The following is a 25547-nucleotide window of genomic DNA, read 5'->3' as shown; positions in this document are numbered from 1 at the left end:
TTAATGCTTTTCATCAGTTAAACATTGATGAAAATCACAGACAGACTTAAAGGGACACTTCCCTGATTTTGAACCCAAATCCTGTTTTCATGAAGTCGAGGACAAAATAAAGATGATTTGGCAGTGCTTCGATGTTTTAATTTTGAATTTGGAATGTTTACTCTGTGACATCACAGGGTGAACCTCAGTTCCTCCTATAGACTACTTGGACTACAGTGTTTCCTGTAAACTGTAGTTCCAGTCGGAACTATACTAATATCAGCTGGAGTCCTGTGTGACTATATCTTCTCATGTGTGTACGCTCCAAATAGTTCTGCTGTCCCTATTTTGGCCATGTCATTAAACAAAAATATGATTTATGTTTTGCTATGTTTAACAAAATGTGTTATTTTCACTACCTTTGTGCAACAGTGTCACACCACAAAGTAGGGCATTATTTATTTTAAGAAACAAATCATATAAAGTTGAAATATGGAGATAAAGGTTTTCTGCATAACAGCGACAATACAGTATTTTTGATAGTTTGAATGTGAGCTTGAACAAGCCTAAGTTTATCCAATAAAACATTAATATAATAAGCTGTACTTTTCATGTCATAGTCCTTTTCAAGAGCAGTGGACCTTAACTAAGAGATTCTGTGTGTTCTGAGCTTTTTCATCTGGACCATGTACATAACACAGCTATGAATTACTGTAGGAGAGGTTTTATAGCACACAATGTCATTGTTTTTTTACAGTGAAGTCAAGACCTAAATAACCAAAGAATCTGGGGGAAAACATATTTTGTCCATCATTCAACCATAATGTCTCAGAATGTGACATTATGTATGCGAATTAGACTAATGATTATATTTCAAAAACTGATTCCCTGGGAAATAGATATTTCAAAATGATGGCAGACGCATCATGCTTATTAAAACAATATTGTGCAAAGTACAACAATTACATTAACAGTATCAACTATAGGCTACACTTGATAAGATGAAATGCAACTCAGAAGATGAATTTGAGCAAAATCCAGTTTGCTTCCATTGACAAGTGTAGTGCACTGAACATTAGGTTACATGTTCATGTGTGTCCATGAGATCATGTGTCCCCTGACAGTTAAAGCTGTTAAACCAAAGGTCCAGTCGACTGTACCACTGTCCTGTCCACTGAGGTCACAATACTGAATGGAATTCATTCATCATTCAATTTGACAATGCTGCTGGCATTTCTCTCACTTAATCAGTAAGAACTTAATCTTGTTTCCTGAAATAACACACAATGAATAATTCCATGAACACTTCAGGTCCAACTCCAGCTGAACCTGAAGTGAGGGGACAAAGGCATCACTGAATTGGCCAACAGATGTCACCCTTGTATCATTTTCAGGTCTCCTCTTTATTATGATCAAGTTCACTTGTCCTGTCTTGCCATGACATATTTGTAATCCTAGAGAGTATTAGAGTGCTTCACTATAATATATGAGCTCACTGGAGTCTGGAGGAAGTGGAGAGAATATGGAACTAGTGAGAAATTATTGTACTAAATAAAAATACACATTTTCTGCCATAGCCTACTTTAGCCCAAATAAATACCCCTGCTTATCTTACAACCTAGTGTCTCCACCACCAAGCTTTTCCACACAGAGGGGAAATGATGGTGTAGTGTGAGAGTCCAGCTGTACAACGTTCAACCACAAGCTGAACTTGTTTGTGCTACACAGTCACTGTCTCTTTAAAACCACTGCCTCCTGCAAACATCCATCCAGGAAGTCCCTCCCTTTGCCTCTCCCACTTTCCTTCACAAGAAACGAAACTAAGAGCTGTTGTTTTCTCTCTCAGTCTCTCTTCAGAGAGTAAACCAAAGTGTTGTGTGTTTTCTCTCAGTGTGAGTGTGGTTGTCAGTCAAATGGCAGAACAACAGCAGCAACAGCAACAGACATGTGAGCTGGACCAGGACCAGTTCTGCTGTCCTGTCTGTCTGGACCTTCTAAAGGAACCAGTGGGTCTACCATGTGGACACAGTTACTGTAGAAGCTGTATTGAGGGTTACTGGGACCAGTATGAGGAGACTGGAGTCTACAGCTGTCCCCAGTGCAGAGAGAGCTTCAGTCCCAGACCTGTTCTGAGGAAGAACACCTTGCTGGCTGAGGTGAGATGACCTTACAAGTTACAACCACACATTAAACTACATGTTCTGATACACAAAACTCCTTGTTAGTGTGGTTGCCCAACAGGGCAACCAGACTATTGTACTCTACACACTTTATTTCTTTCTTTATAGATAAACTTTTTTCAGACCGCATCTCCTCCCACAGTTTTTATCCCCCAATGTTGTGCCATATGTCAAAATGACCGTCTAAATCGGGAATCGTGCGCGTGTATAGGGCTAAGAGATTGGTTGAATAGTTTAATTGATATTAATTTATTAGTGCCATTATATGTCCCCATCCACTTTCATGGAAAAGTGAAAAAACTAAAATTCAAGTATTTTTTTCTCAGAAACCGTAAGAGCTAGAGTTATCAGATTTGGAGGGATAATTCATAATATTGTCCGAAATTAATGAAAAAAATATCACACCATTCGGCCTCATGGTGGCGCTATAACAGCCCCCTTTACGTTTTGGCCTGTAACTCTTGAACCGTAGGTCCGAAAATCAAAATTTCTTTTCACCTGGATTCCTTGGGTCACGACGCATCTCCCCATATAGGTCACGTCCATTTGCGTCAGGATAGATTTTTTGATATTGATTTATTAGTGCATTAAATTTCCCCATCCACTTTAATGGGAATTGCAAAAACTCCCATTCAAGTATTTTTTTCTCAGAAACCGTAAGAGCTAGAGTTACCACATTTGGAAGGGAGGTTCATAATTTAGTCCAAAATTATTAGAAAAATAATTACACCAATCGGCCACATGGTGGCGCTATAACAGCCCACTTTACCTTTTGGCCTATAACTCTTGAACCGTAGCTCGTAAAATCAAAATTTCTTTTCACCTGGATTCCTTGGGTCCCGACGCATCTCCCCATATAGGCCACGCCCATTTGCGTCAGGATAGATTTTCCGCCATTTTGAATTTCCTTCAAAACACACTTTTTGCTCCTTTTCCTTCAAATTTTGTCCTAATCTCACACAAATCGGTACACATGATCTATGGACCCATGCGGTAAAGATATCCAAACGGCATTTTGATTGTCCTTACCGTTCGTCCGTAAATGGCTTCCAAAATTAGTGGGAGGGGCCCGTTTCACCAAAAATGCCAGAAATCACGAACGAAACGTCCGGTCAATCCCAAATTTGAATCACATGTCGAGGGTGCTTTACTCAACAAATTCCCAAAAGCATTTCCACTTTGACCCATAGGGGGACCGGCGTCGGCGCAACCACACTTTGCAATTTCCCCGGAATTGCGACGCGTCTAGTTAGTGTGGTTGCCCAACAGGGCAACCAGACTATAGTACTCTATACAGTTTCCATCTTTATAGATAAACTTTTTTCAAACCGCATCTCCTCCCACAGTTTTTATACCCTAATGTTGTGCCATATATCAAAATGACCGTCTAAATCGGGAATCGTGCGCGTGTATAGGGCTAAGAGATTGGTTGAATAGTTTAATTGATATTAATTTATTAGTGCCATTAAATGTCCCCATCCACTTTAATGGAAAAGTGACAAAACTCAAATTCAAGTATTTTTTTCTCAGAAACCTTAACAGCTAGAGTTATCAGATTTGGAGGGATAATTCATAATTAAGTCCCAAATTATTTAACAAAATATCACACCATTCGGCCTCATGGTGGCGCTATAACAGCCCCCTTTACGTTTTGGCCTGTAACTCTTGAACCGTAGGTCCGAAAATCAAAATTTCTTTTCACCTGGATTCCTTGGGTCACTACGCATCTCCCCATATAGGCCACGCCCATTTGCGTCAGGATAGATTTTTTGATATTGATTTATTTCTGCATTAAATTTCCCCATCCACTTTAATGGGAATTGCAAAAACTCCCATTCAAGTATTTTTTTCTCGGAAACCGTAAGGGCTACAGTTACAAGATTTGGAGGGGAGGTTAATAGTTTTTTGAAAAATTATTAAGAAAATAATCACACCAGTCGGCCACATGGTGGCGCTATAACAGCCCCCTTTACCTTTTGGCCTATAACTCTTGAACCGTAGGTCGTAAAATCAAAATTTCTTTTTCCCTGGATTCCTTGGGTCACGACGCATCTTCCCATATAGGCCACGCCCATTTGCGTCAGGATAGATTTTCCGCCATTTTGAATTTTCTTCAAAACACACTTTTTGCTCCTTTTCCTTCAATTTTTTTCCAAATCTCACACAAATCGGTACACGTGATCTATGGACCCATGCGATAAACCTATCCAAGCGGAATGCTGATAGTCCGTACCGTCCGTCCGTAAATGGCTTCCAAAGTTAGCGGGAGGGGCCCGTTTTACAAAGAATGTCAAAAATCACGAACGAAACGTCCAATCGATCCCAGATTTGAATCGCATGTCGAGGGTGGTTTACTCAACAAATCCCCAAAAGCATTTCCACTTTGACCTATAGGGGGCGCCACAAATGCGCAAAATGTAACCGTTCGATGCAAAAACATGATTTTTGGGGGGATTCCTCTCAAAATGAAACGCAAGCGATCTCAGGAGTGACGACACAATGTAATTGGCGCAGCCTCCGACGTTATTCCTCCCGGCGTATTCCTCGAGTCCCGGCGGCCGCGACCCGCGACCGGCGTCGGCGCAACCACACTCTGCAATTTCCCCGGAATTGCGACGCGTCTAGTTAGTGTGGTTGCCCAACAGGGCAACCAGACTATAGTACTCTATACACTTTATTTATTTGTTTCCATCTTTATAGATTAACTTTTTTTCAAACCGCATCTCCTCCCACAGTTTTTATACCCTAATGTTGTGCCATATATCAAAATGACCGTCTTGAACGGGAATCGTGCGCGTGTATAGGGCTAAGAGATTGGTTGAATAGTTTAATTGATATTAATTTATTAGTGCATTAAATTTCCCCATCCACTTTCATGTAAAAGTCAAAAAACTCAAATTCAAGTATTTTTTTCTCAGAAACCTTAACAGCTAGAGTTATCAGATTTGGAGGGATAATTCATAATTAAGTCCCAAATTATTGAAAAAAATATCACACCATTCGGCCTCATGGTGGCGCTATAACAGCCCCCTTTACGTTTTGGCCTGTAACTCTTGAACCGTAGGTCCGAAAATCAAAATTTCTTTTCACCTGGATTCCTTGGGTCACTACGCATCTCCCCATATAGGCCACGCCCATTTGCGTCAGGATAGATTTTTTGATATTGATTTATTTGTGCATTAAATTTCCCCATCCACTTTAATGGGAATTGCAAAAACTCCCATTCAAGTATTTTTTTCTCGGAAACCGTAAGGGCTGCAGTTACAAGATTTGGAGGGGAGGTTAATAGTTTTTTGAAAAATTATTAAGAAAATAATCACACCATTCGGCCTCATGGTGGCGCTATAACAGCCCCCTTTACGTTTTGGCCTGTAACTCTTGAACCGTAGGTCCGAAAATCAAAATTTCTTTTCACCTGGATTCCTTGGGTCACTACGCATCTCCCCATATAGGCCACGCCCATTTGCGTCAGGATAGATTTTTTGATATTGATTTATTTGTGCATTAAATTTCCCCATCCACTTTAATGGGAATTGCAAAAACTCCCATTCAAGTATTTTTTTCTCGGAAACCGTAAGGGCTACAGTTACAAGATTTGGAGGGGAGGTTAATAGTTTTTTGCGAAATTATTATGAAAATAATCACACCAGCCGGCCACATGGTGGCGCTATAACAGCCCACTTTACCTTTTGGCCTATAACTCTTGAACCGTAGGTCGTAAAATCAAAATTTCTTTTTCCCTAGATTCCTTGGGTCATTACGCAGCTCCCCATATAGGCCACGCCCTTTTGCGTCAGGATAGATTTTCCGCCATTTTGAATTTTCTTCAAAATACACTTTTTGCTCCTTTTCCTACAATTTCTTTCCAAATCTCACACAAATCGGTACACGTGATCTATGGACCCCTGCGATAAACCTGTCCAGACGACATTATGATAGTCCGACCGGCGTCGGCGCAACCACACTCTGCAATTTCCCCGGAATTGCGACGCGTCTAGTGTTAACATTGTTCCTGATCAATGTTAAACTTCAGACCTTAACTCCTCCCACAGTTTTGCCAGCACACACTCGTGCCATATGTCAGAATGACCGTCTAAATCGGGAATCGTGCGCGTGTATAGGGCTAAGAGATTGGTTAAATAGTTTAATTGATATTAATTTATTAGTGCATTAAATTTCCCCCATCCGCTTTAATGGAAAAGTGAAAAAAATCAAATTCAAGTATTTTTTTCTCAGAAACCGTAAGAGCTAGAGTTACCACATTTGGAGGGGAGGTTCATAATTTTCTCCGAAATTATTTAAAAAAATATCACACCATTCGGCCTCATGGTGGCGCTATAACAGCCCCCTTGACGTTTTGGCCTGTAACTCTTGAACCGTAGGTCCTACAATCAAAATTTCTTTTCACCTGGATTCCTTGGGTCACGACGCATCTCCCCATATAGGCCACGCCCATTTGCGTCAGGATAGATTTTCCGCCATTTTGAATTTTCTTCAAAACACACTTTTTGCTCCTTTTCCTACAATTTTTTTCCAAATCTCACACAAATCGGTACACATGATCTATGGACCCATGCGATAAAGATATCCAAATGGCATTTTGATAGTCCTTACCGTTCGTCCGTAATTGGCTTCCAAAGTTAGCGGGAGGGGCCCGTTTTACAAAGAATGCCAAAAATCACGAACGAAACGTCCAATCGATCCCAGATTTGAATCACATGTCGAGGGTGGTTTACTCAACAAATCCCCAAAAGCATTTCCACTTTGACCTATAGGGGGCGCCACAAATGCGCAAAATGTAACCGTTCGATGCAAAAACATGATTTTTGGGGGGATCAATCCTCTCAAAATGAAACGCAAGCGATCTCAGGAGTGACGACACAATGTAATTGGCGCAGCCTCCGACGTTATTCCTCCCGGCGTATTCCTCGAGTCCCGGCGGCCGCGACCCGCGACCGGCGTCGGCGCAACCACACTCTGCAATTTCCCCGGAATTGCGACGCGTCTAGTTAGTGTGGTTGCCCAACAGGGCAACCAGACTATAGTACTCTATACACTTTATTTATTTGTTTCCATCTTTATAGATTAACTTTATTTCAAACCGCATCTCCTCCCACAGTTTTTATACCCTAATGTTGTGCCATATATCAAAATGACCGTCTTGAACGGGAATCGTGCGCGTGTATAGGGCTAAGAGATTGGTTGAATAGTTTAATTGATATTAATTTATTAGTGCATTAAATTTCCCCATCCACTTTAATGTAAAAGTCAAAAAACTCAAATTCAAGTATTTTTTTCTCAGAAACCTTAACAGCTACAGTTATCAGATTTGGAGGGATAATTCATAATTAAGTCCCAAATTATTTAACAAAATATCACACCATTCGGCCTCATGGTGGCGCTATAACAGCCCCCTTTACGTTTTGGCCTGTAACTCTCGAACCGTAGGTCCGAAAATCAAAATTTCTTTTCACCTGGATTCCTTGGGTCACTACGCATCTCCCCATATAGGCCACGCCCATTTGCGTCAGGATAGATTTTTTGATATTGATTTATTTGTGCATTAAATTTCCCCATCCACTTTAATGGGAATTGCAAAAACTCCCATTCAAGTATTTTTTTCTCGGAAACCGTAAGGGCTACAGTTACAAAACTTGGAGGGGAGGTTAATAGTTTTTTGAAAAATTATTAAGAAAATAATCACACCAGTCGGCCACATGGTGGCGCTATAACAGCCCCCTTTACCTTTTGGCCTATAACTCTTGAACCGTAGCTCGTAAAATCAAAATTTCTTTTTCACTGGATTCCTTGGGTCACGACGCATCTCCCCATATAGGCCATGCCCATTTGCGTCAGGATAGATTGTCCGCCATTTTGAATTTTCTTCAAAACACACTTTTTGCTCCTTTTCCTTCAAATTTTGTCCTAATCTCACACAAATCGGTACACATGATCTATGGACCCATGCGGTAAAGATATCCAAACGGCATTTTGATTGTCCTTACCGTTCGTCCGTAAATGGCTTCCAAAGTTAGCGGGAGGGGCCCGTTTGACCAAAAATGCCATAAATCACGCACGAAACGTCCGGTCAATCCCAAATTTGAATCACATGTCGAGGGTGGTATACTAAACCAATCCCCAAAAGCATTTCTACTTTGATCCATAGGGGGCGCCACGAATGCTCAAAATGTAACCGTTTGGGGGATCGATCCTCTCAAAATGAAACGCAAGCGATCTCAGGAGTGACGACACAATGTAATTGGCGCAGCCTCCGACGTTATTCCTCCCGGCGTATTCCTCGAGTCCCGGCGGCCGCGACCCGCGACCGGCGTCGGCGCAACCACACTCTGCAATTTCCCCGGAATTGCGACGCGTCTAGTTTATTTCCATCTTTATAGATAAACTTTTTTCAAACCGCATCTCCTCCCACAGTTTTCATCCCCCAATGTTGTGCCATATGTCAAAATGACCGTCTAAATCGGGAATCGTGTGCTTGTATTTTGCTAAGAGATTGGTTCAATACTTTAATTGATATTAATTTATTAGTGCCATTAAATGTCCCCATCCACTTTAATGGAAAAGTGCAAAAACTCAAATTCAAGTATTTTTTTCTCAGAAACCTTAACAGCTAGAGTTATCAGATTTGGAGGGATAATTCATAATTAAGTCCCAAATTATTTAACAAAATATCACACCATTCGGCCTCATGGTGGCGCTATAACAGCCCCCTTTACGTTTTGGCCTATAACTCTTTAACCGTAGGTCCGAAAATCAAAATTTCTTTTCACCTGGATTCCTTGGGTCACTACGCATCTCCCCATATAGGCCACGCCCATTTGCGTCAGGATAGATTTTTTGATATTGATTTATTTGTGCATTAAATTTCCCCATCCACTTTAATGGTAATTGCAAGAACTCCCATTCAAGTATTTTTTTCTCGGAAACCGTACGGGCTACAGTTACAAGATTTGGAGGGGAGGTTAATAGTTTTTTGCGAAATTATTATGAAAATAATCACACCAGTCGGCCACATGGTGGCGCTATAACAGCCCACTTTACCTTTTGGCCTATAACTCTTGAACCGTAGGTCGTAAAATCAAAATTTCTTTTCACCTGGATTCCTTGGGTCCAGACGCATCTCCCCATATAGGCCTCGCCCATTTGCGTCAGGATAGATTTTCCGCCATTTTGAATTTTCTTCAAAACACACTTTTTGCTCCTTTTCCTTCAAATTTGGTCCAAATCTCACACAAATCGGTACACATGACCTATGGACCCATGCGATAAAGATATCCAAACGGCATTTTGATAGTCCTTACCGTTCGTCCGTAATCGGCTTCCAAAGTTAGCGGGAGGGGCCCGTTTTACAAAGAATGCCAAAAATCACAAACGAAACGTCCAATCGATCCCAGATTTGAATCACATGTCAAGGTTGGTTTACTCAACAAATCCCCAAAAGCATTTCACTTTGACCCATAGGGGCCGCCACAAATGCGCAAAATGTCACCGTTTGATGCAAAAACATGATTTTTGGGGGATCAGTCCCTTCAAAATCAAAAGCAAGTGATCTCAGGAGTGAGGTGACAATATGATTGGCCCGTTACATTTTTTATTAGTGTGGTTGCCCAACAGGGCAACCAGACTATAGTACTCTATACACTTTATTTCTTTATAGATTAACTTTATTTCGAACCGCTACTCCTCCCACAGTTTTTATACCCTAATGTTGTGCCATATATCAAAATGACCGTCTTGAACGGGAATCGTGCGCTTGTATTTTGCTAAGAGATTGGTTGAATAGTTTAATTGATATTAATTTATTAGTGCCATTAAATGTCCCCATCCACTTTAATGGAAAAGTGAAAAAACTCAAATTCAAGTATTTTTTTCTCAGAAACCTTAACAGCTAGAGTTATCAGATTTGGAGGGATAATTCATAATTAAGTCCCAAATTATTTAACAAAATATCACACCATTCAGCCTCATGGTGGCGCTATAACAGCCCCTTTTACGTTTTGGCCCGTAACTCTTGAACCGTAGGTCCTAAAATCAAAATTTCTTTTCACCTGGATTCCTTGGGTCACGACGCATCTCCCCATATAGGCCACGCCCATTTGCGTCAGGATAGATTTTTTGATATTGATTTATTAGTGCATTAAATTTCCCCATCCACTTTAATGGGAATTAATTGCAAAAACTCCCATTCAAGTATTTTTTTCTCGGAAACCGTAAGGGCTACAGTTACAAAACTTGGAGGGGAGGTTAATAGTTTTTTGAAAAATTATTAAGAAAATAATCACACCAGTCGGCCACATGGTGGCGCTATAACAGCCCCCTTTACCTTTTGGCCTATAACTCTTGAACCGTAGGTCGTAAAATCAAAATTTCTTTTCACCTGGATTCCTTGGGTCCCGACGCATCTCCCCATATAGGCCACGCCCATTTGCGTCAGGATAGATTTTCCGCCATTTTGAATTTCCTTCAAAACACACTTTTTGCTCCTTTTCCTTCAAATTTTGTCCTAATCTCACACAAATCGGTACACATGATCTATGGACCCATGCGGTAAAGATATCCAAACGGTATTTTGATTGTCCTTACCGTTCATCCGTAAATGGCTTCCAAAATTAGCGGGAGGGGCCCGTTTGACCAAAAATGCCATAAATCACGAACGAAACGTCCGGTCAATCCCAAATTTGAATCACATGTCGAGGGTGGTATACTAAACCAATCCCCAAAAGCATTTCTACTTTGATCCATAGGGGGCGCCACGAATGCTCAAAATGTAACCGTTTGATGCAAAAACCTTATTTTGGGGGGATCGATCCTCTCAAAATGAAACGCAAGCGATCTCAGGAGTGACGACACAATGTAATTGGCGCAGCCTCCGACGTTATTCCTCCCGGCGTATTCCTCGAGTCCCGGCGGCCGCGACCCGCGACCGGCGTCGGCGCAACCACACTCTGCAATTTCCCCGGAATTGCGACGCGTCTAGTGTTAACATTGTTCCTGATCAATGTTAAACTTCAGACCTTAACTCCTCCCACAGTTTTTTCAGCACACACTCGTGCTATATGTCAAAATGACCGTCTAAATCGGGAATTGTGCGCGTGTATAGGGCTAAGAGATTGGTTAAATAGTTTAATTGATATTAATTTATTAGTGCATTAAATTTCCCCCATCCGCTTTAATGGAAAAGTGAACAAAAACAAATTCAAGTATTTTTTTCTCAGAAACCGTAAGAGCTAGAGTTACCACATTTGGAGGGGAGGTTCATAATTTTCTCCGAAATTATTAAAAAATATATCACACCATTCGGCCTCATGGTGGCGCTATAACAGCCCCCTTGACGTTTTGGCCTGTAACTCTTGAACCGTAGGTCCTACAATCAAAATTTCTTTTCACCTGGATTCCTTGGGTCCCGACGCATCTCCCCATATAGGCCACGCCCATTTGCGTCAGGATAGATTTTCCGCCATTTTGAATTTCCTTCAAAACACACTTTTTGCTCCTTTTCCTTCAAATTTTGTCCTAATCTCACACAAATCGGTACACATGATCTATGGACCCATGCGGTAAAGATATCCAAACGGCATTTTGATTGTCCTTACCTTTCGTCCGTAAATGGCTTCCAAAGTTAGCGGGAGGGGCCCGTTTGACCAAAAATGCCATAAACCACTAACGAAACGTCCGGTCAATCCCAAATTCAAATCACATGTCGAGGGTGGTATACTAAACCAATCCCCAAAAGCATTTCTACTTTGATCCATAGGGGGCGCCACGAATGCTCAAAATGTAACCGTTTGATGCAAAAACCTTATTTCGGGGGGATCGATCCTCTCAAAATGAAACGCACGCGATCTCAGGAGTGACGACACGATGTAATTGGCGCAGCCTCCGACGTTATTCCTCCCGGCGTATTCCTCGAGTCCCGGCGGCCGCGACCCGCGACCGGCGTCGGCGCAACCACACTCTGCAATTTCCCCGGAATTGCGACGCGTCTAGTGTTAACATTGTTCCTGATCAATGTTAAACTTCAAACCTTAACTCCTCCCACATTTTTCCCAGCACACACTCGTGCCATATCTCAAAATGACCGGCTTCACCGGGAATCGTGCGCTTGTATATTGCTAAGATATAGGTTGTATAGTGTAATTGATATTAATTTATTAGTGAATGCATTAATCCCCATTGACTTATAATGGGAAAATGCAAAGACTCACATTCAAGTATTTATTTCTTCGAAACCAAATTCTTTTCCCCTGGATTCCTTGGGTCACGAAGCATCTCCCCATATAGGGCACGCCCATTTGCGTCAGGATAGATTTCCCGCCATTTTGAATTTTCTTCAAAACACACTTTTTGCTCCTTTTCCTTCAATTTTTTTCCATATCTCACACAAATCGGTACACGTGATCTATGGACCCCTGCGATAAACCTGTCCAAACGACATTATGATAGTCCTTACCGTTCGTCCGTAAATTGTTTCCAAAGTTAGCGGGAGGGACCCGTTTCACCTAAAATGTCAAAAATCACAAACAAAACGTCCAATCGATCCCAGATTTCAATCACATGTCGAGGGTGGTTTACTCAACGAGTCCCCAAAAGCATTTCCACTTTGACCCTTAGGGGGCGCCACAAATGCGCAAAATGTCACCGTTTGATGCAAAAACATGATTTTTGGGGGGGGCAGTCCCTTCAAAAAGAAACGCAAGCGATCTCAGGAGTGACGTGACAATGTGATTGGCGCAGTCTCCGACGGTATTCCTCCCGGCGTATTGCTCGAGTCCCGACCGGCGTCGGCGCAACCACACTTTGCAATTGCAAATTGCGACGCGTCTAGTTGACTATTGTGATAGATGGTAGTTATACTATATGTTGGTTACTTACTACACATTATGTTATGTATGTTTATAATGTCCACAAATAATAAGAATACCATTTAGATAGCATGTTAGACCAGTGGTTCTCAAAGTGGGGTCTGGGGACCCCCAGGGGTCCATGAGAGGAGTCCAGGGGGACCCGAACAAAATGTGTTAATAGAGCACCACAGTCTGTTTAACCACTGTAACCCTATACATCAGCTATTTGAAAATTGACAATTTACAAGCTCACAATGCAATGATATGCAATATTTTTAAAAACATTTTAACAACATAAATCTTGTATGGGGGTCCCTGGCACAAACATTTTTTCATATCGGGGTCCGTGGTCAAATACATATGAATTTGGGGGTCCTTGACATGAACATGTTTGAAAACCACTGGTTTAAACAGATGCTAGTTTTGATAATATCTTAGTTTCTTTGCAGTCTACAGCACTTACATTATGCTGTCATTTTGTTGACGAGGGTAATTTACTCTGATCTTTGACTGTGTTAGTCACTGGTTAATCATTAAACTCTACTGTCGCTATTGTTGCCATGTCATTCATTGTAGGCAAACATAATAGCAGATTCATAGGGTTCTAGTGGTTAAGAGTGTCTGCTAAACGCTTACATTGTAAATATTGTACAACATACTGTAAAGCAATCAACTTTATGGAATGCAAAGTTCAGAACCACGGATAATGTTACTATTATTATCAGATGAATTTACCTGTCATTTCTCACTGTGTTTATCACCATGAACCTCACAATGACTGTGTTGTATTTGTCATCAGTGAGTGACCTCCCCTCCTCTTCTCTTTACTTCCAGGTTGTGATGAAGCTGAGCAGTACAGGAGGTCAGCAGTCTTCTGTCTCTGCTGCTCTGCTGTACGCCGGTCCAGCAGACGTGGCCTGTGATTTCTGCACCGGAGCCAGACGTCACAAAGCTCTCATGTCTTGTCTGGTGTGTCTGGCCTCTTGCTGTGAGACTCACCTCCAGCCTCACTACAATGTTCCTGTGTTGCAGAAGCACAAGCTGGTCCCAGCCACCAACAAACTGCAGGAGAAGATGTGCTCCAGTCATGACAAGCTGATGGAGGTGTTCTGTCGCACAGACCGCCAGTGTATCTGCTATCTGTGCACCATGGATGAACATAAGGGCCATGACACGGTGTCAGCTGCTGCAGAGAAGGCTGAGAAACAGGTAGGACCACCATCACTTGAAGACAAATCATAAGATAGAGCATGTTTTAAAGACAGAAGCAGAACTAAATGACCATGTCAGAAGACATTAAAATCATGATGTCTTACAATGGAAAGTATTAAGTACACAACTTTTGGACCCAATGAAAACAGAGGCGATTGATAACTTTTCAAAAATGATTTCATGTACGTTAATCTTGCACCTACAAAAGTGTATTTGTAAGTTACAAAGTTAATTTAAGATGATGTGTGGATCCATACTAAACTGTTTCCAATTTCACTTGTTTTTTACCCTTTTTACCCTGTTTTTACCCTGTATTATGTATGAGTTCTCTCTCTCTCCTGATTGGATAGAATTAGTATCCTGACTTGAAAATGTGCTTTGTTTACAAGCCAAACTGTCTCTTCCTGTTTCTTGCAGAAACAGCTGGTGACAATTCAGGAGGAAGTCCAGCAGAAGATCCAGGAGAAAAAGAAGGAGCTGAAAGACCTGAGACAGGTCCTGGAGGCCCTGAACGTGAGCTGATATTATGATAATTACGGGGCCAGAGCTCTGCTCTGGAACCGTATTGTTATTGGCAGTATTCTGTCACTTCTTCTTCTTCTTCTGCCACTTTTCGCAGTTCTGGCTGAACCGTGCAGTCGCTTTTTACGAAACTCGGCCATATGGTAGATGGTCATGAAAAACGATCAAAAAATAATTCTCACAATCTTTCGTCAAAAGGTGGCGCTATAGCACTCAATTGAAAATGCCAACTTTGAACAGGTACAACTCATGCCCTGTTTGACCTACAGCCATGAAACTTGGATACACATATGCGTCTCCTCATGCTGAACAACTTTCACCCTCTGACTTTTGACCTCTGACCTTTAGATCTCCCACCATTTTGAATTATATGAAAAACAGTCATTGGCTCCTAACTTCTGCATTTTTTCACTTATGGAAAATCCGTTGGAAATTTTTGTAGGCAGAGGTCCAAAGTTCAAGTGTGAAACGTTTCGTGCAGATTGCTCAAAAGTCCCAGGAGGAGATAGATTTGAACTATTACAGTTTTATGAAAATTATTCATCTGTGCCTAAAACATACATGCAGACTCACATTTCTTTGAAACTTTGCAGAAATGTACAGGGTCATTCCAAATATCACTGAAACCAATCTTACTCCAATTGGCCAAAAGGGGGCGCTATAGCAATTTTTTGAAAAGGCAGACTTTAAACAGGCATAAGTCATGCCTCGTTTGGCCAAAAGTCGTGAAACTTGCTTACACATGTGCCTTGACTCATGAGGAACACACGTATCGATTTGACCATTAAGCTCCGCCCTTAGATTTTCCGCAATTTTGAGCAGTTTGAAAAATAATTGTTTTTGCCAGTTCTGGCTTAACCGTGCATACGCTTTTTACGAAACTCGGCCATATGGTAGATGCTCATGAAAAACTACCAAGAAATAATTCTCACACTCATTCGTCAAAGGGTGGCGCTATAGCACTCAATTGAAAGTGCCAACTTTGAACAGGTACAACTCATGCCCTGTTTGACCTACAACCATGAAACTTCGATACACACATGCGTCTCTTCATGCCCGACAACCTTCGTGGTCTGACTTTTGACCTCTGACCTTTAGATCTCCCACCATTTTGAATTATATGAAAAACAGTCATTGGCTCCTAACTTCTGCATTTTTTCACTTATGGAAAATCCGTTGGAAATTTTTGTAGGCAGAGGTCCAAAGTTCAAGTGGTAAACGTTTCGTGCAGATTGCTCAAAAATCCCAGGAGGAGATAGATTTTATCTATTACAGTTTTATGAAAATTATTCATCTGTGCCTAAAACATACATGCAGACTCACATTTCTTTGAAACTTTGCAGAAATGTACAGGGTCATTCCAAATATCACTGAAACCAATCTTACTCCAATTGGCCAAAAGGGGGCGCTATAGCAATTTTTTGAAAAGGCAGACTTTAAACAGGCATAAGTCATGCCTCGTTTGGCCGAAAGTCGTGAAACTTGCTTACACATGTGCCTTGACTCATGAGGAACACATCTATCGCTTTGACCAGTAAGCTCCGCCCGTAGATTGTCCGCAATTTTGAGCAGTGAAAAATACTTGTTTTTGCCAGTTCTGGCTTAACCGTGCATACGCTTTTTACGAAACTCGGCCATATGGTAGATGCTCATGAAAAACTACCAAGAAATAATTCTCACACTCATTCGTCAAAGGGTGGCGCTATAGCACTCAATTGAAAGTGCCAACTTTGAACAGGTACAACTCATGCCCTGTTTGACCTACAACCATGAAACTTCGATACACACATGCGTCTCTTCATGCCCGACAACCTTCGTGGTCTGACTTTTGACCTCTGACCTTTAGATCTCCCACCATTTTGAATTATATGAAAAACAGTCATTGGCTCCTAACTTCTGCATTTTTTCACTTATGGAAAATCCGTTGGAAATTTTTGTAGGCAGAGGTCCAAAGTTCAAGTGGTAAACGTTTCGTGCAGATTGCTCAAAAATCCCAGGAGGAGATAGATTTTATCTATTACAGTTTTATGAAAATTATTCATCTGTGCCTAAAACATACATGCAGACTCACATTTCTTTGAAACTTTGCAAAAATGTACAGGGTCATTCCAAATATCACTGAAACCAATCTTACTCCAATTGGCCAAAAGGGGGCGCTATAGCAATTTTTTGAAAATGCAGACTTTAAACAGGCATAAGTCATGCCTCGTTTGGCCGAAAGTCGTGAAACTTGCTTACACATGTGCCTTGACTCATGAGGAACACACGTATCGATTTGACCATTAAGCTCCGCCCTTAGATTGTCCGCAATTTTGAGCAGTTTGAAAAACACTTAAACCCAGGATTTTTCAGCTATTTGCGTGAAACTGTATCATCTGTGTGATCTCCTTTTTCACAGTTACTTGTCTGTTGGGCCAATGGCGTGTCCCTTAAATGAATGCCTCACAATCTCAAGGTCGCCAGTTCAAGCCTCACTTGATGTAGACTAAATTTAAGTTGAATTGCAAACAACATGACTGTATCAATGAATACATGTGCAAATGGTAAAGATAACCTGAAATGCTTATTTGAGAGTAGGCCTACGTTTTTTACGTATGACATACTTCATTCTGAAAATAGCTGATCTACAATCTCACAACTTTTCATGGTTTGTGAGCTTGTAGATCGGCTACTTTCATTAGTTTTGGTTCTGAGGAGATGTACAATTTCTTCATTGGTAAATGGCTTGTGAACGAGTGATCTTAGTGTTAGTGAAACAGGGGCTTGGTTCATGAAAGAAGGCAAGAGTTTATGATCTTCAACAGACAATATCAGCCTGGACAAAGCTATAGCACTATAGGTAGTGTTGCAGCCTATTAGTCTGAAGGTTGAGAGTTCGAATCCTGTTAATGGCAGTAGGTTGAGATGTCCAATCAAACCATTATGTTTCCATCTCTCTCTCTCATCAATCTATTGTTTCCATGTCACTCTCTCTCTCTTCAATCTATTCCGTTTCCATGTCTCTCTCTCTCTCTATTCACTGGCCCCGTATTATCGCTGCTTGCAGCTATATTACGAATTGTTTTTCGCTCCCTCTCAATTCAAGGCTAATCTTAGTTCTGGCTTAACCGTGCTGTCGCTTTTTACGAAACTCGGCCATATGGTAGTTGGTCATGAAAAACGATCAAGAAATAATTCTCACAATCTTTCGTCCAAAGGTGGCGCTATAGCACTCAATTGAAAATGGCAACTTTGAACAGGTACAACTCATGCCCTGTTTGACCTACAGCCATGAAACTTGGATACACATATGCGTCTCCTCATGCTGAACAACTTTCACCCTCTGACTTTTGACCTCTGACCTTTAGATCTCCCACCATTTTGAATTATATGAAAAACAGTCATTGGCTCCTAACTTCTGCATTTTTTCACTTATGGAAAATCCGTTGGAAATTTTTGTAGGCAGTGGTCCAAAGTTGAAGTGTTAAACGTTTCGTGCAGATTGGTCAAAAATCCCAGGAGGAGATAGATTTGAACTATTACAGTTTTATGAAAATTATTCATCTGTGCCTAAAACATACATGCAGACTCACATTTCTTTGAAACTTTGCAGAAATGTACAGGGTCATTCCAAATATCACTGAAACCAATCTTACTCCAATTGGCCAAAAGGGGGCGCTATACAATTTTTTTGAAAAGGCAGACTTTAAACAGGCATAAGTCATGCCTCGTTTGGCCGAAAGTCGTGAAACTTGCTTACACATGTGCCTTGACTCATGAAGAACACACGTATCGATTTGACCATTAAGCTCCGCCCTTAGATTTTCCGCAATTTTGAGCAGTTTGAAAAATACTTGTTTTTGCCAGTTCTGGCTTAACCGTGCATACGCTTTTTACGAAACTCGGCCATATGGTAGATGCTCATGAAAAACTACCAAGAAATAATTCTCACACTCATTCGTCAAAGGGTGGCGCTATAGCACTCAATTGAAAGTACCAACTTTGAACAGGTACAACTCATGCCCTGTTTGACCTACAACCATGAAACCTCGATACACACATGCGTCTCTTCATGCCCGACAACTTTCGTGGTCTGACTTTTGACCTCTGACCTTTAGATCTCCCACCATTTTGAATTATATGAAAAACAGCCATTGGCTCATAACTTCTGCATTTTTTCACTTATGGAAAATCCGCCGCTTTTGTTTTGTCGGCAAAGGTCCTAAGTTCATGTGTAAAATGTTTTGTGCAGATTACTCAAAAATCCCAGGAGGAAATAGATTTGAACTATTGCAGTTGTATGAAAATTATTCATCTGCCCCTAACACATATATGCAAGACTCTCATTTCTTTGAAACGTTGCAGTAATGTAGAGAGTCATTCCAAATATCACTGAAACCAATCTCACTCCAATTGGCCAAAGGGGGGCGCTATAGCAATTTTTTGAAAATGCAAACTTTAAACAGGCAAAAGTCATGCCTCGTTTGGCCGAAAGTCGTGAAACTTGCTTACACTTGTGCTTTGACTCATGAGGAACACATCTATCGCTTTGACCAGTAAGCTCCGCCCTTAGATTGTCCGCAATTTTGAGCAGTTTGAAAAACACTTAAACCCAGGATTTTTCAGCTATTTGCGTGAAACTGTATCATCTGTGTGATCTCCTTTTTCACAATTACTTGTCTGTTGGGCCAATGGCGTCTCCCTTAAATGAATGCCTCACAATCTCAAGGTCGCCAGTTCAAGCCTCACTTGATGCAGACTTAATTTAAGTTGAATTGCCAACAACATGACTGTATCAATGAATACATGTGCAAATGGTAAAGATAACCTGAAATGCTTATTTGAGAGTACGTTTTTTCAACGTATGACATACTTCATTCTGAAAATAGCTGATCTACAATCTCACAACTTTTCATGGTTTGTGAGCTTGTAGATCGGCTACTTTCACTAGTTTTGGTTCTGAGGAGATGTACAATTTCTTCATTGGTAAATGGTTTGTGAACGAGTGATCTTAGTGTTAGTGAAACAGGGGCTTGGTTCATGAAAGAAGGCAAGAGTTTATGATCTTCAACAGACAATATCAGCCTGGACAAAGCTATAGCACTATAGGTAGTGTTGCAGCCTATTAGTCTGAAGGTTGAGAGTTCGAATCCTGTTAATGGCAGTAGGTTGAGATGTCCAATCAAACCATTATGTTTCCATCTCTCTCTCTCATCAATCTATTGTTTCCATGTCACTCTCTCTCTCTTCAATCTATTCCGTTTCCATGTCTCTCTCTCTCTCTATTCACTGGCCCCGTATTATCGCTGCTTGCAGCTATATTAGTTCTTGTTCTTGTGTTTACTTTGGAAAGAGGAAAGATGGTGATGCTACGTATAATATGGATGAGACAGAGCCTTGTGTCATCAGAAGCACTAAAGCAGTGGTTCTTAAACCAATTAATATGTATTTGGCTGCAGACCCCCATTTGAACATATTTTATGCCAGCAACCCACGTATAAGATTAGTGTTGTTAAAATGTTTCAAAATTGTTCATTATTTTTCACATTCTCTCACAAATTTCAGAAACTTGTAGAACGGCTATTTTCAAGTACTGTAGCTGATGTCCTGAGGCCGATTCTAAAAATGTCTTTCTGAAAAACGTATATTGCTATCAGTGGTGCTCAAAACCTTTTCATGTCAAGGATAACACAAAAGTGTGTGTGTGTGTGTGTGTGTGTGTGTGTGTGTGTGTGTGTGTGTGTGTGTGTGTGTGTGTGTGTGTGTGTGTGTGTGTGTGTGTGTGTGCGCGTGTGCGTGTGCGTGTGTGTGTGTGTGTGTGTGTGTGTGAAGCAGAGCTCTGCAGAAGCAGCAGTGGAGGCCAGTGACAGGATCTTCAGTGAGATGATGGTCTCCATTGAGAGAAGACGCAGTGAGCTTAAAGAACTGATCAGAGATCAGCAGCAGACTGCAGTGGCTCAGACTGAGGCTCTCCTGAGACAGCTGGAGGACCACATGGAGCAGCTGGAGAGGAGACATGCTGACCTGGAGGAGCTGTCCAACACTGATGACATCATCACTTTCATTCAGGTTCCACACATGGCATTTTACTGTTTGGTTTTGACTCATTTAGGAGAAATCAGCTTCATATTTCATCTCATTCCATCATGTCATATTATATTACATTACATCATAGTATATTACATGACATGACATAACATGACATTATTAATGCTGGTAGTTACTAATACTAATATAGTTCTAGTATACAGTAGTTGTACAGACCACAATAACAATGTCAGAATTAGGCCTGTCACAATTATTACATAATGGCCTAATCACAATTATTTGAGATAATCACAATTATTTTCTACAATTGTCATAATTGTAAACATTTTCAAAAAATAGAAGATCTACAAGATCAGCTTCTGAACTTGTAGATTGGCTTCTTCCACTGTTTTGTAAAATATTTTGAAAGTATAACATTATTCAATATCTGCCCTGTACAATTTGTGTTTGTAGTGTGTGCTGGTTGAACAACAAGGACATCAGCTCAACTCCACCAATTGTGATCAATATTATAATCTATCTCTGTCTATACTGGTTTACTTGTCTCTCTCCAGAGTTTCCAGTCTCTCTCCAGTTCCAGTGGATCTCCAGTCTCACCCAGTGTGGTCATCTGTCCTGTGAGGTCCTTCACAGATGTGATTGATGTGGTGTCTGGTCTGAGAGACCAACTAGACAACATCCTGAAGACAACTTGGCCAGAGATATCAAAGAGAGGTGAGATTTAAATGTGTTTCTTGTTTTTCTAACCAGCCATCATAGTAAACATGGATTGATGAAGTCAGAAGGCAACTGGAGATATTTGAACTGGAGCAGACTGATGGTACACAGGCTGTCTGTCAGATTGAACAGAAACATTGAAGAATTTAAGCAAGAATATTCCTCAAAGGAGAGGTTAGGGTTAGATTTAAATGTCTTTATTGTGTTTTAACCGGCCCCTATACTGTACAGTACATTTCTAAGTGTTGAAACAGTTTGTACAGGTGGAAGTATGTCTGGGAAGGCTACTAAAGCCTGTAGTATGGGGGGCAGTAAATTAGTGTGACCTGTGTTTCATGTCACCCGCTACAGTATATAAATGCACCATTTACCATTTTTTAAAATTATTATTATCATTACTATTATATTTTTGTTCTCTATAAATATAATAGAATCAGGAGTTCTCTCTCCTGATTGGATGAAATATGAAACTCACCTGAAAATGTATTTTCTAGCTGTTTTACTGAAGAGCTGGAGAGACAGCTGTTACTGAACAAACACTATATAATAGCAATGATTACTATCAAGCTATAATAGCTTGAACGTTTGAGCAAAACCCTTGGAACTTCAGTTTAATCCATTCTTCAGTATGATGTCTGTCATATGCTATATATGTGACTGTGCCTTTAAGAGAGCTACGTTACGACACTGCCGTAAAGCAGGTCTGTTGTGTTTTACGTCAGTCGTATGTTGTGACCTCCTGTAGGCTCACGCTGTATGTTTTACATGCCTGAAGTCAGCAGTAAAGTCTGTTGGATTTGACCCTTTGTGTGGACATAGAAATCCTTTACAATGTCATGATGACCTTTACTGTTTTCTTGTGTCTCCAGTTGATGTTTTACATCCAGCGGAGCCTCAGACCAGAAAGGACTTTTTACAATGTGAGTCCATGTTGATGCAGGTTCTGAACGTTGAAGTTTCATTCTGATATGTTGTTATTTAAAGCTCTAATGAGTTTGATCTGAGAGACTAACTCTAAACACAATAAGGTTCATGAGGTTTGATTTTTCTTTTGTCGTGTGTTCTCACAGATTCCTCTCCTCTGTCTCTGGACATGAACACAATAAACAAACTTCTCTCCCTGTCAGAGGAGAAGAGGAAGGTGACTTTAACACAACAACAACAACCTTACCCTGATCATGCAGAGAGATTTACTGCGTTCGGTCAGGTGATGTGTACAGAGGGTCTGTCTGAACGTTGTTACTGGGAAGTAGAGTGGAGTGGTAGAGGGGTTTATATAGCAGTCTGTTATAAAGACATCAGCAGACAAACACGCTTTGGAAACGATGATAAATCCTGGTGTTTACAGTGCATTGATAAAAACTACAGTTTCAAACACAACAGTGTTGGGACTAAAGTGTCAGGGCCTCTCTCCTCCAGAGTGGGGGTGTACCTGGACCACAAGGCAGGTACTCTGTCCTTCTACAGTGTTTCTGACACAATGACCCTCCTACACACAGTTCAAACCACGTTCACACAACCTCTCTATCCAGGGATAAGGCTTGGATGGTCCTATGGAGATACAGCAGAGCTGTGTAAGACATGGTAGACATGTTAAGAATACTGATGATGATATTCAGTTGAAAACTTTGTTTTCTTCATTTGATGATAGATTTTCTCTTCTAGATAAAGCATGTGTAAGAATGATGTGTACAGTATACTACACCATCATGATCAATACATCCATTGTGTTCCGCTCATTGCATTTCTTTAATAAGCCTGCTGCAGACAATCATTATACAGTATGCCCTGTTATCTTGTTGATATTACTACAGAGCCCTCTGTCAGTCTGTGTAGATTCATGGTTCTACTAAATATAGTGGTTCTCAAACTGTGGGTTGGTGCGACATTGTTTTCTCACTCAACAGTAAACAAACCAACATACAGTATGTATAGTGTATACAGGGTATCTGTCCATTTCAGATACCTCTAAAATGAAAATTAAAACATGGCATTACTGTAATAAAAAGTAATCAACAAACTATACTATAAAAATGGTCAAACATTGGCCAAATATTACCTGACAAAGAGACAGAAAATGTGAAAGTAGCCGATCTACAAGTTGTGAGCTTATAGATCTGCTATTTTCACAATATTTATGAAGTAAAACTAAATATAATGCCTCAACTCCTGCAATTCCAAGTGCTTGTCAGGGTGGGGGGTCCCCAGTTCAAATATGATTATTTTCAGGGGGTCCCCAGTTCAAATAGGGTTATTTTCAGGGCGGGTCTTCCTCCTCATGGTGTCAATAGGGTATTGCGCGTCAACAGTTAATCGATTTAATCGCTTATAAAAATATGTATTTTAAATGTTATGAACATTGTTTCGTTTTTTTTACCCCCCTTTTTTTCTTATTTTATCTCCCATTATGGAAATACAGTAGAAACCTTTGAGTCCTTCAAACAGTTACACACTTAAAACCTGCCATGTTAAAAACAAAAGAGGGGGAAAAGCTTCTGTAATTTCTTTAATATCCAATTTACAAGCACACAACATATCTGGCAAAATGAACAAAATGTTCAATTCATATAAAGGAGTTTGAGATCGTCAGGTAATCATATCTTTTTTTCCCATTAACTTTACATCATTTACACTGACTTGTTTTTTCAAAATAAATGTGAGCACTGTGGCTGTAACCTCTATAGCAGAGTGTTTTAGTCTTATTTTGTTTCTGTTTCTGTCTCTGTGAAAGTTGTCTCCATATTTAGATGATGTTTTATACAAATGTGTGTGTGTGTGTGTGTGTGTGTGTGTGTGTGTGTGTGTGTGTGTGTGTGTGTGTGTGTGTGTGTGTGTGTGTGTGTGTGTGTGTGTGTGTGTGTGTGTGTGTGTGTGTGTGTGTGTGTGTGTGTGTGTGTGTGTGTGTGTGTGTGTGTGTGTGTGTGTGTGTGTGTGCGTGCGCGCGCGTGCGTGCGTGCGTGCGTGCGTGTGTGCATTTTGTCTATGCTACATTGTTCCCTGGACAATGATAATAATTAAATATTAAACATAGTGTAAATATGTTTGCTTTTACTGTATCTAGTTTTACTAACTATACACTTAGACAATTTAGCCAGTAATCATTTCATCATTCCATCAGTATTCCATCAGAGGCTTCCACACATAGATTCATAATGAATGACATCATTGACATGCCATATCATGGGTTAATGACTCATTAACTTTGGACTACAACTGGACTTTGTATCATTTATTTCTTATTTTCCTGTTACACAATGGTAAATGAACTTTTCTTCAGTCACCGTCAGTTTATTACAACTTCTTCAGCAAAATAGTACAACAGTTTTCAAGTCGACATCACTTCCTCAATAGTACAATAGACCAGTGGTGTAAACTAACTAAGTACATGTACTCAAGTACTGTACTTAAGTAATACTTGGACAGAAATGTAAAAACAGCACGAGTACGGTCAAACACTTTGTCTAAAAGGATAACACCACAAAAGTCCTTGCGGTCTTGTTTCTATTGGGGTTCTAGGTACTGGGGGCATTGACCCTTTGACTGTCTTAAAACTACATCCCATCACTCAAATACCCCTTAATTGCCTCTGAGATGTAGTGGAGAATTAATAGTCACTAAGTCAGTCAATAGGCTGTTGTTTATCTATAACCCAGTGGTTCTCAACCTGTTCAGGCCGTGACCCCCAAAAATAATCATAATTGAACTGGTAACAGACTGTACAATGAAAGATTATAGGCCTTTAAATTGGTCAATTTAGCAAAGTGTTAAAACGGCACATTACAAAATATAGTAGCTGATCTGCAGTGAAGCTATTTTTGCTATTTTAAAATGGTTTTCAAAATAAAAAATGAGAAGTCATAAGACGCCGTGCAAAATAGGGAATATGTTTGATAAAGTGAGTGATACAGACAGCACAGCTAAAAAAAAAATACTTGACCCTATTATAAATGAGTCTATCGTGTCTATCAAATTCATGCAGTTTTATCATAATTCACCACTATGTGTTTCAAGTTTCAATACGAAAATCCAATGTGTGGCCCTTCACTCA

General features: G+C 40.5%; 3 protein-coding genes across 3 annotated transcripts in view; all 3 read left to right on the top strand.

Annotated features, from left to right (window-relative positions):
- Positions 1-25547, top strand: part of LOC311034710 (E3 ubiquitin-protein ligase TRIM47-like) — a 73957-nt gene that overhangs the window by 40985 nt on the left and 7425 nt on the right. The window lies entirely within an intron of this gene.
- LOC311035072 (E3 ubiquitin-protein ligase TRIM47-like) lies at positions 1846-14755 on the top strand (the record flags this gene model as incomplete). Its single annotated transcript, XM_084043150.1, has 3 exons — positions 1846-2135; positions 13856-14230; positions 14651-14755. Exons 1-3 carry the CDS (start codon positions 1893-1895, stop codon positions 14753-14755), a joined length of 723 nt encoding a protein of 240 aa, XP_083899276.1. The 5' UTR covers positions 1846-1892.
- LOC311034712 (uncharacterized protein) lies at positions 20557-21521 on the top strand. Its single transcript, XM_084042671.1, has 2 exons — positions 20557-20803; positions 21337-21521. Exons 1-2 carry the CDS (start codon positions 20618-20620, stop codon positions 21505-21507), a joined length of 357 nt encoding a protein of 118 aa, XP_083898797.1. The 5' UTR covers positions 20557-20617; the 3' UTR covers positions 21508-21521.

This window comes from Gymnoscopelus microlampas, assembly GCF_963454915.1.
Source record: "Gymnoscopelus microlampas genome assembly, chromosome: 19".
NCBI lineage: Eukaryota > Metazoa > Chordata > Actinopteri > Myctophiformes > Myctophidae > Gymnoscopelus > Gymnoscopelus microlampas.
Note: the sequence above shows the minus strand (reverse complement) of the source record. Positions and strands in the feature narration are given on the sequence as shown.

What these genes read in the sequence shown, in the direction of transcription:
- LOC311034712 (XM_084042671.1), top strand. Translation starts at nt 20,618, where the DNA reads ATGATGGTCTCCATTGAGAGAAGACGCAGTGAGCTTAAAGAACTGATC. An exon ending in ACATCATCACTTTCATTCAG is followed by an intron (nt 20,804 to 21,336) that starts GTTCCACACATG and finishes GTCTCTCTCCAG; the next exon opens with AGTTTCCAGTCTCTCTCCAG.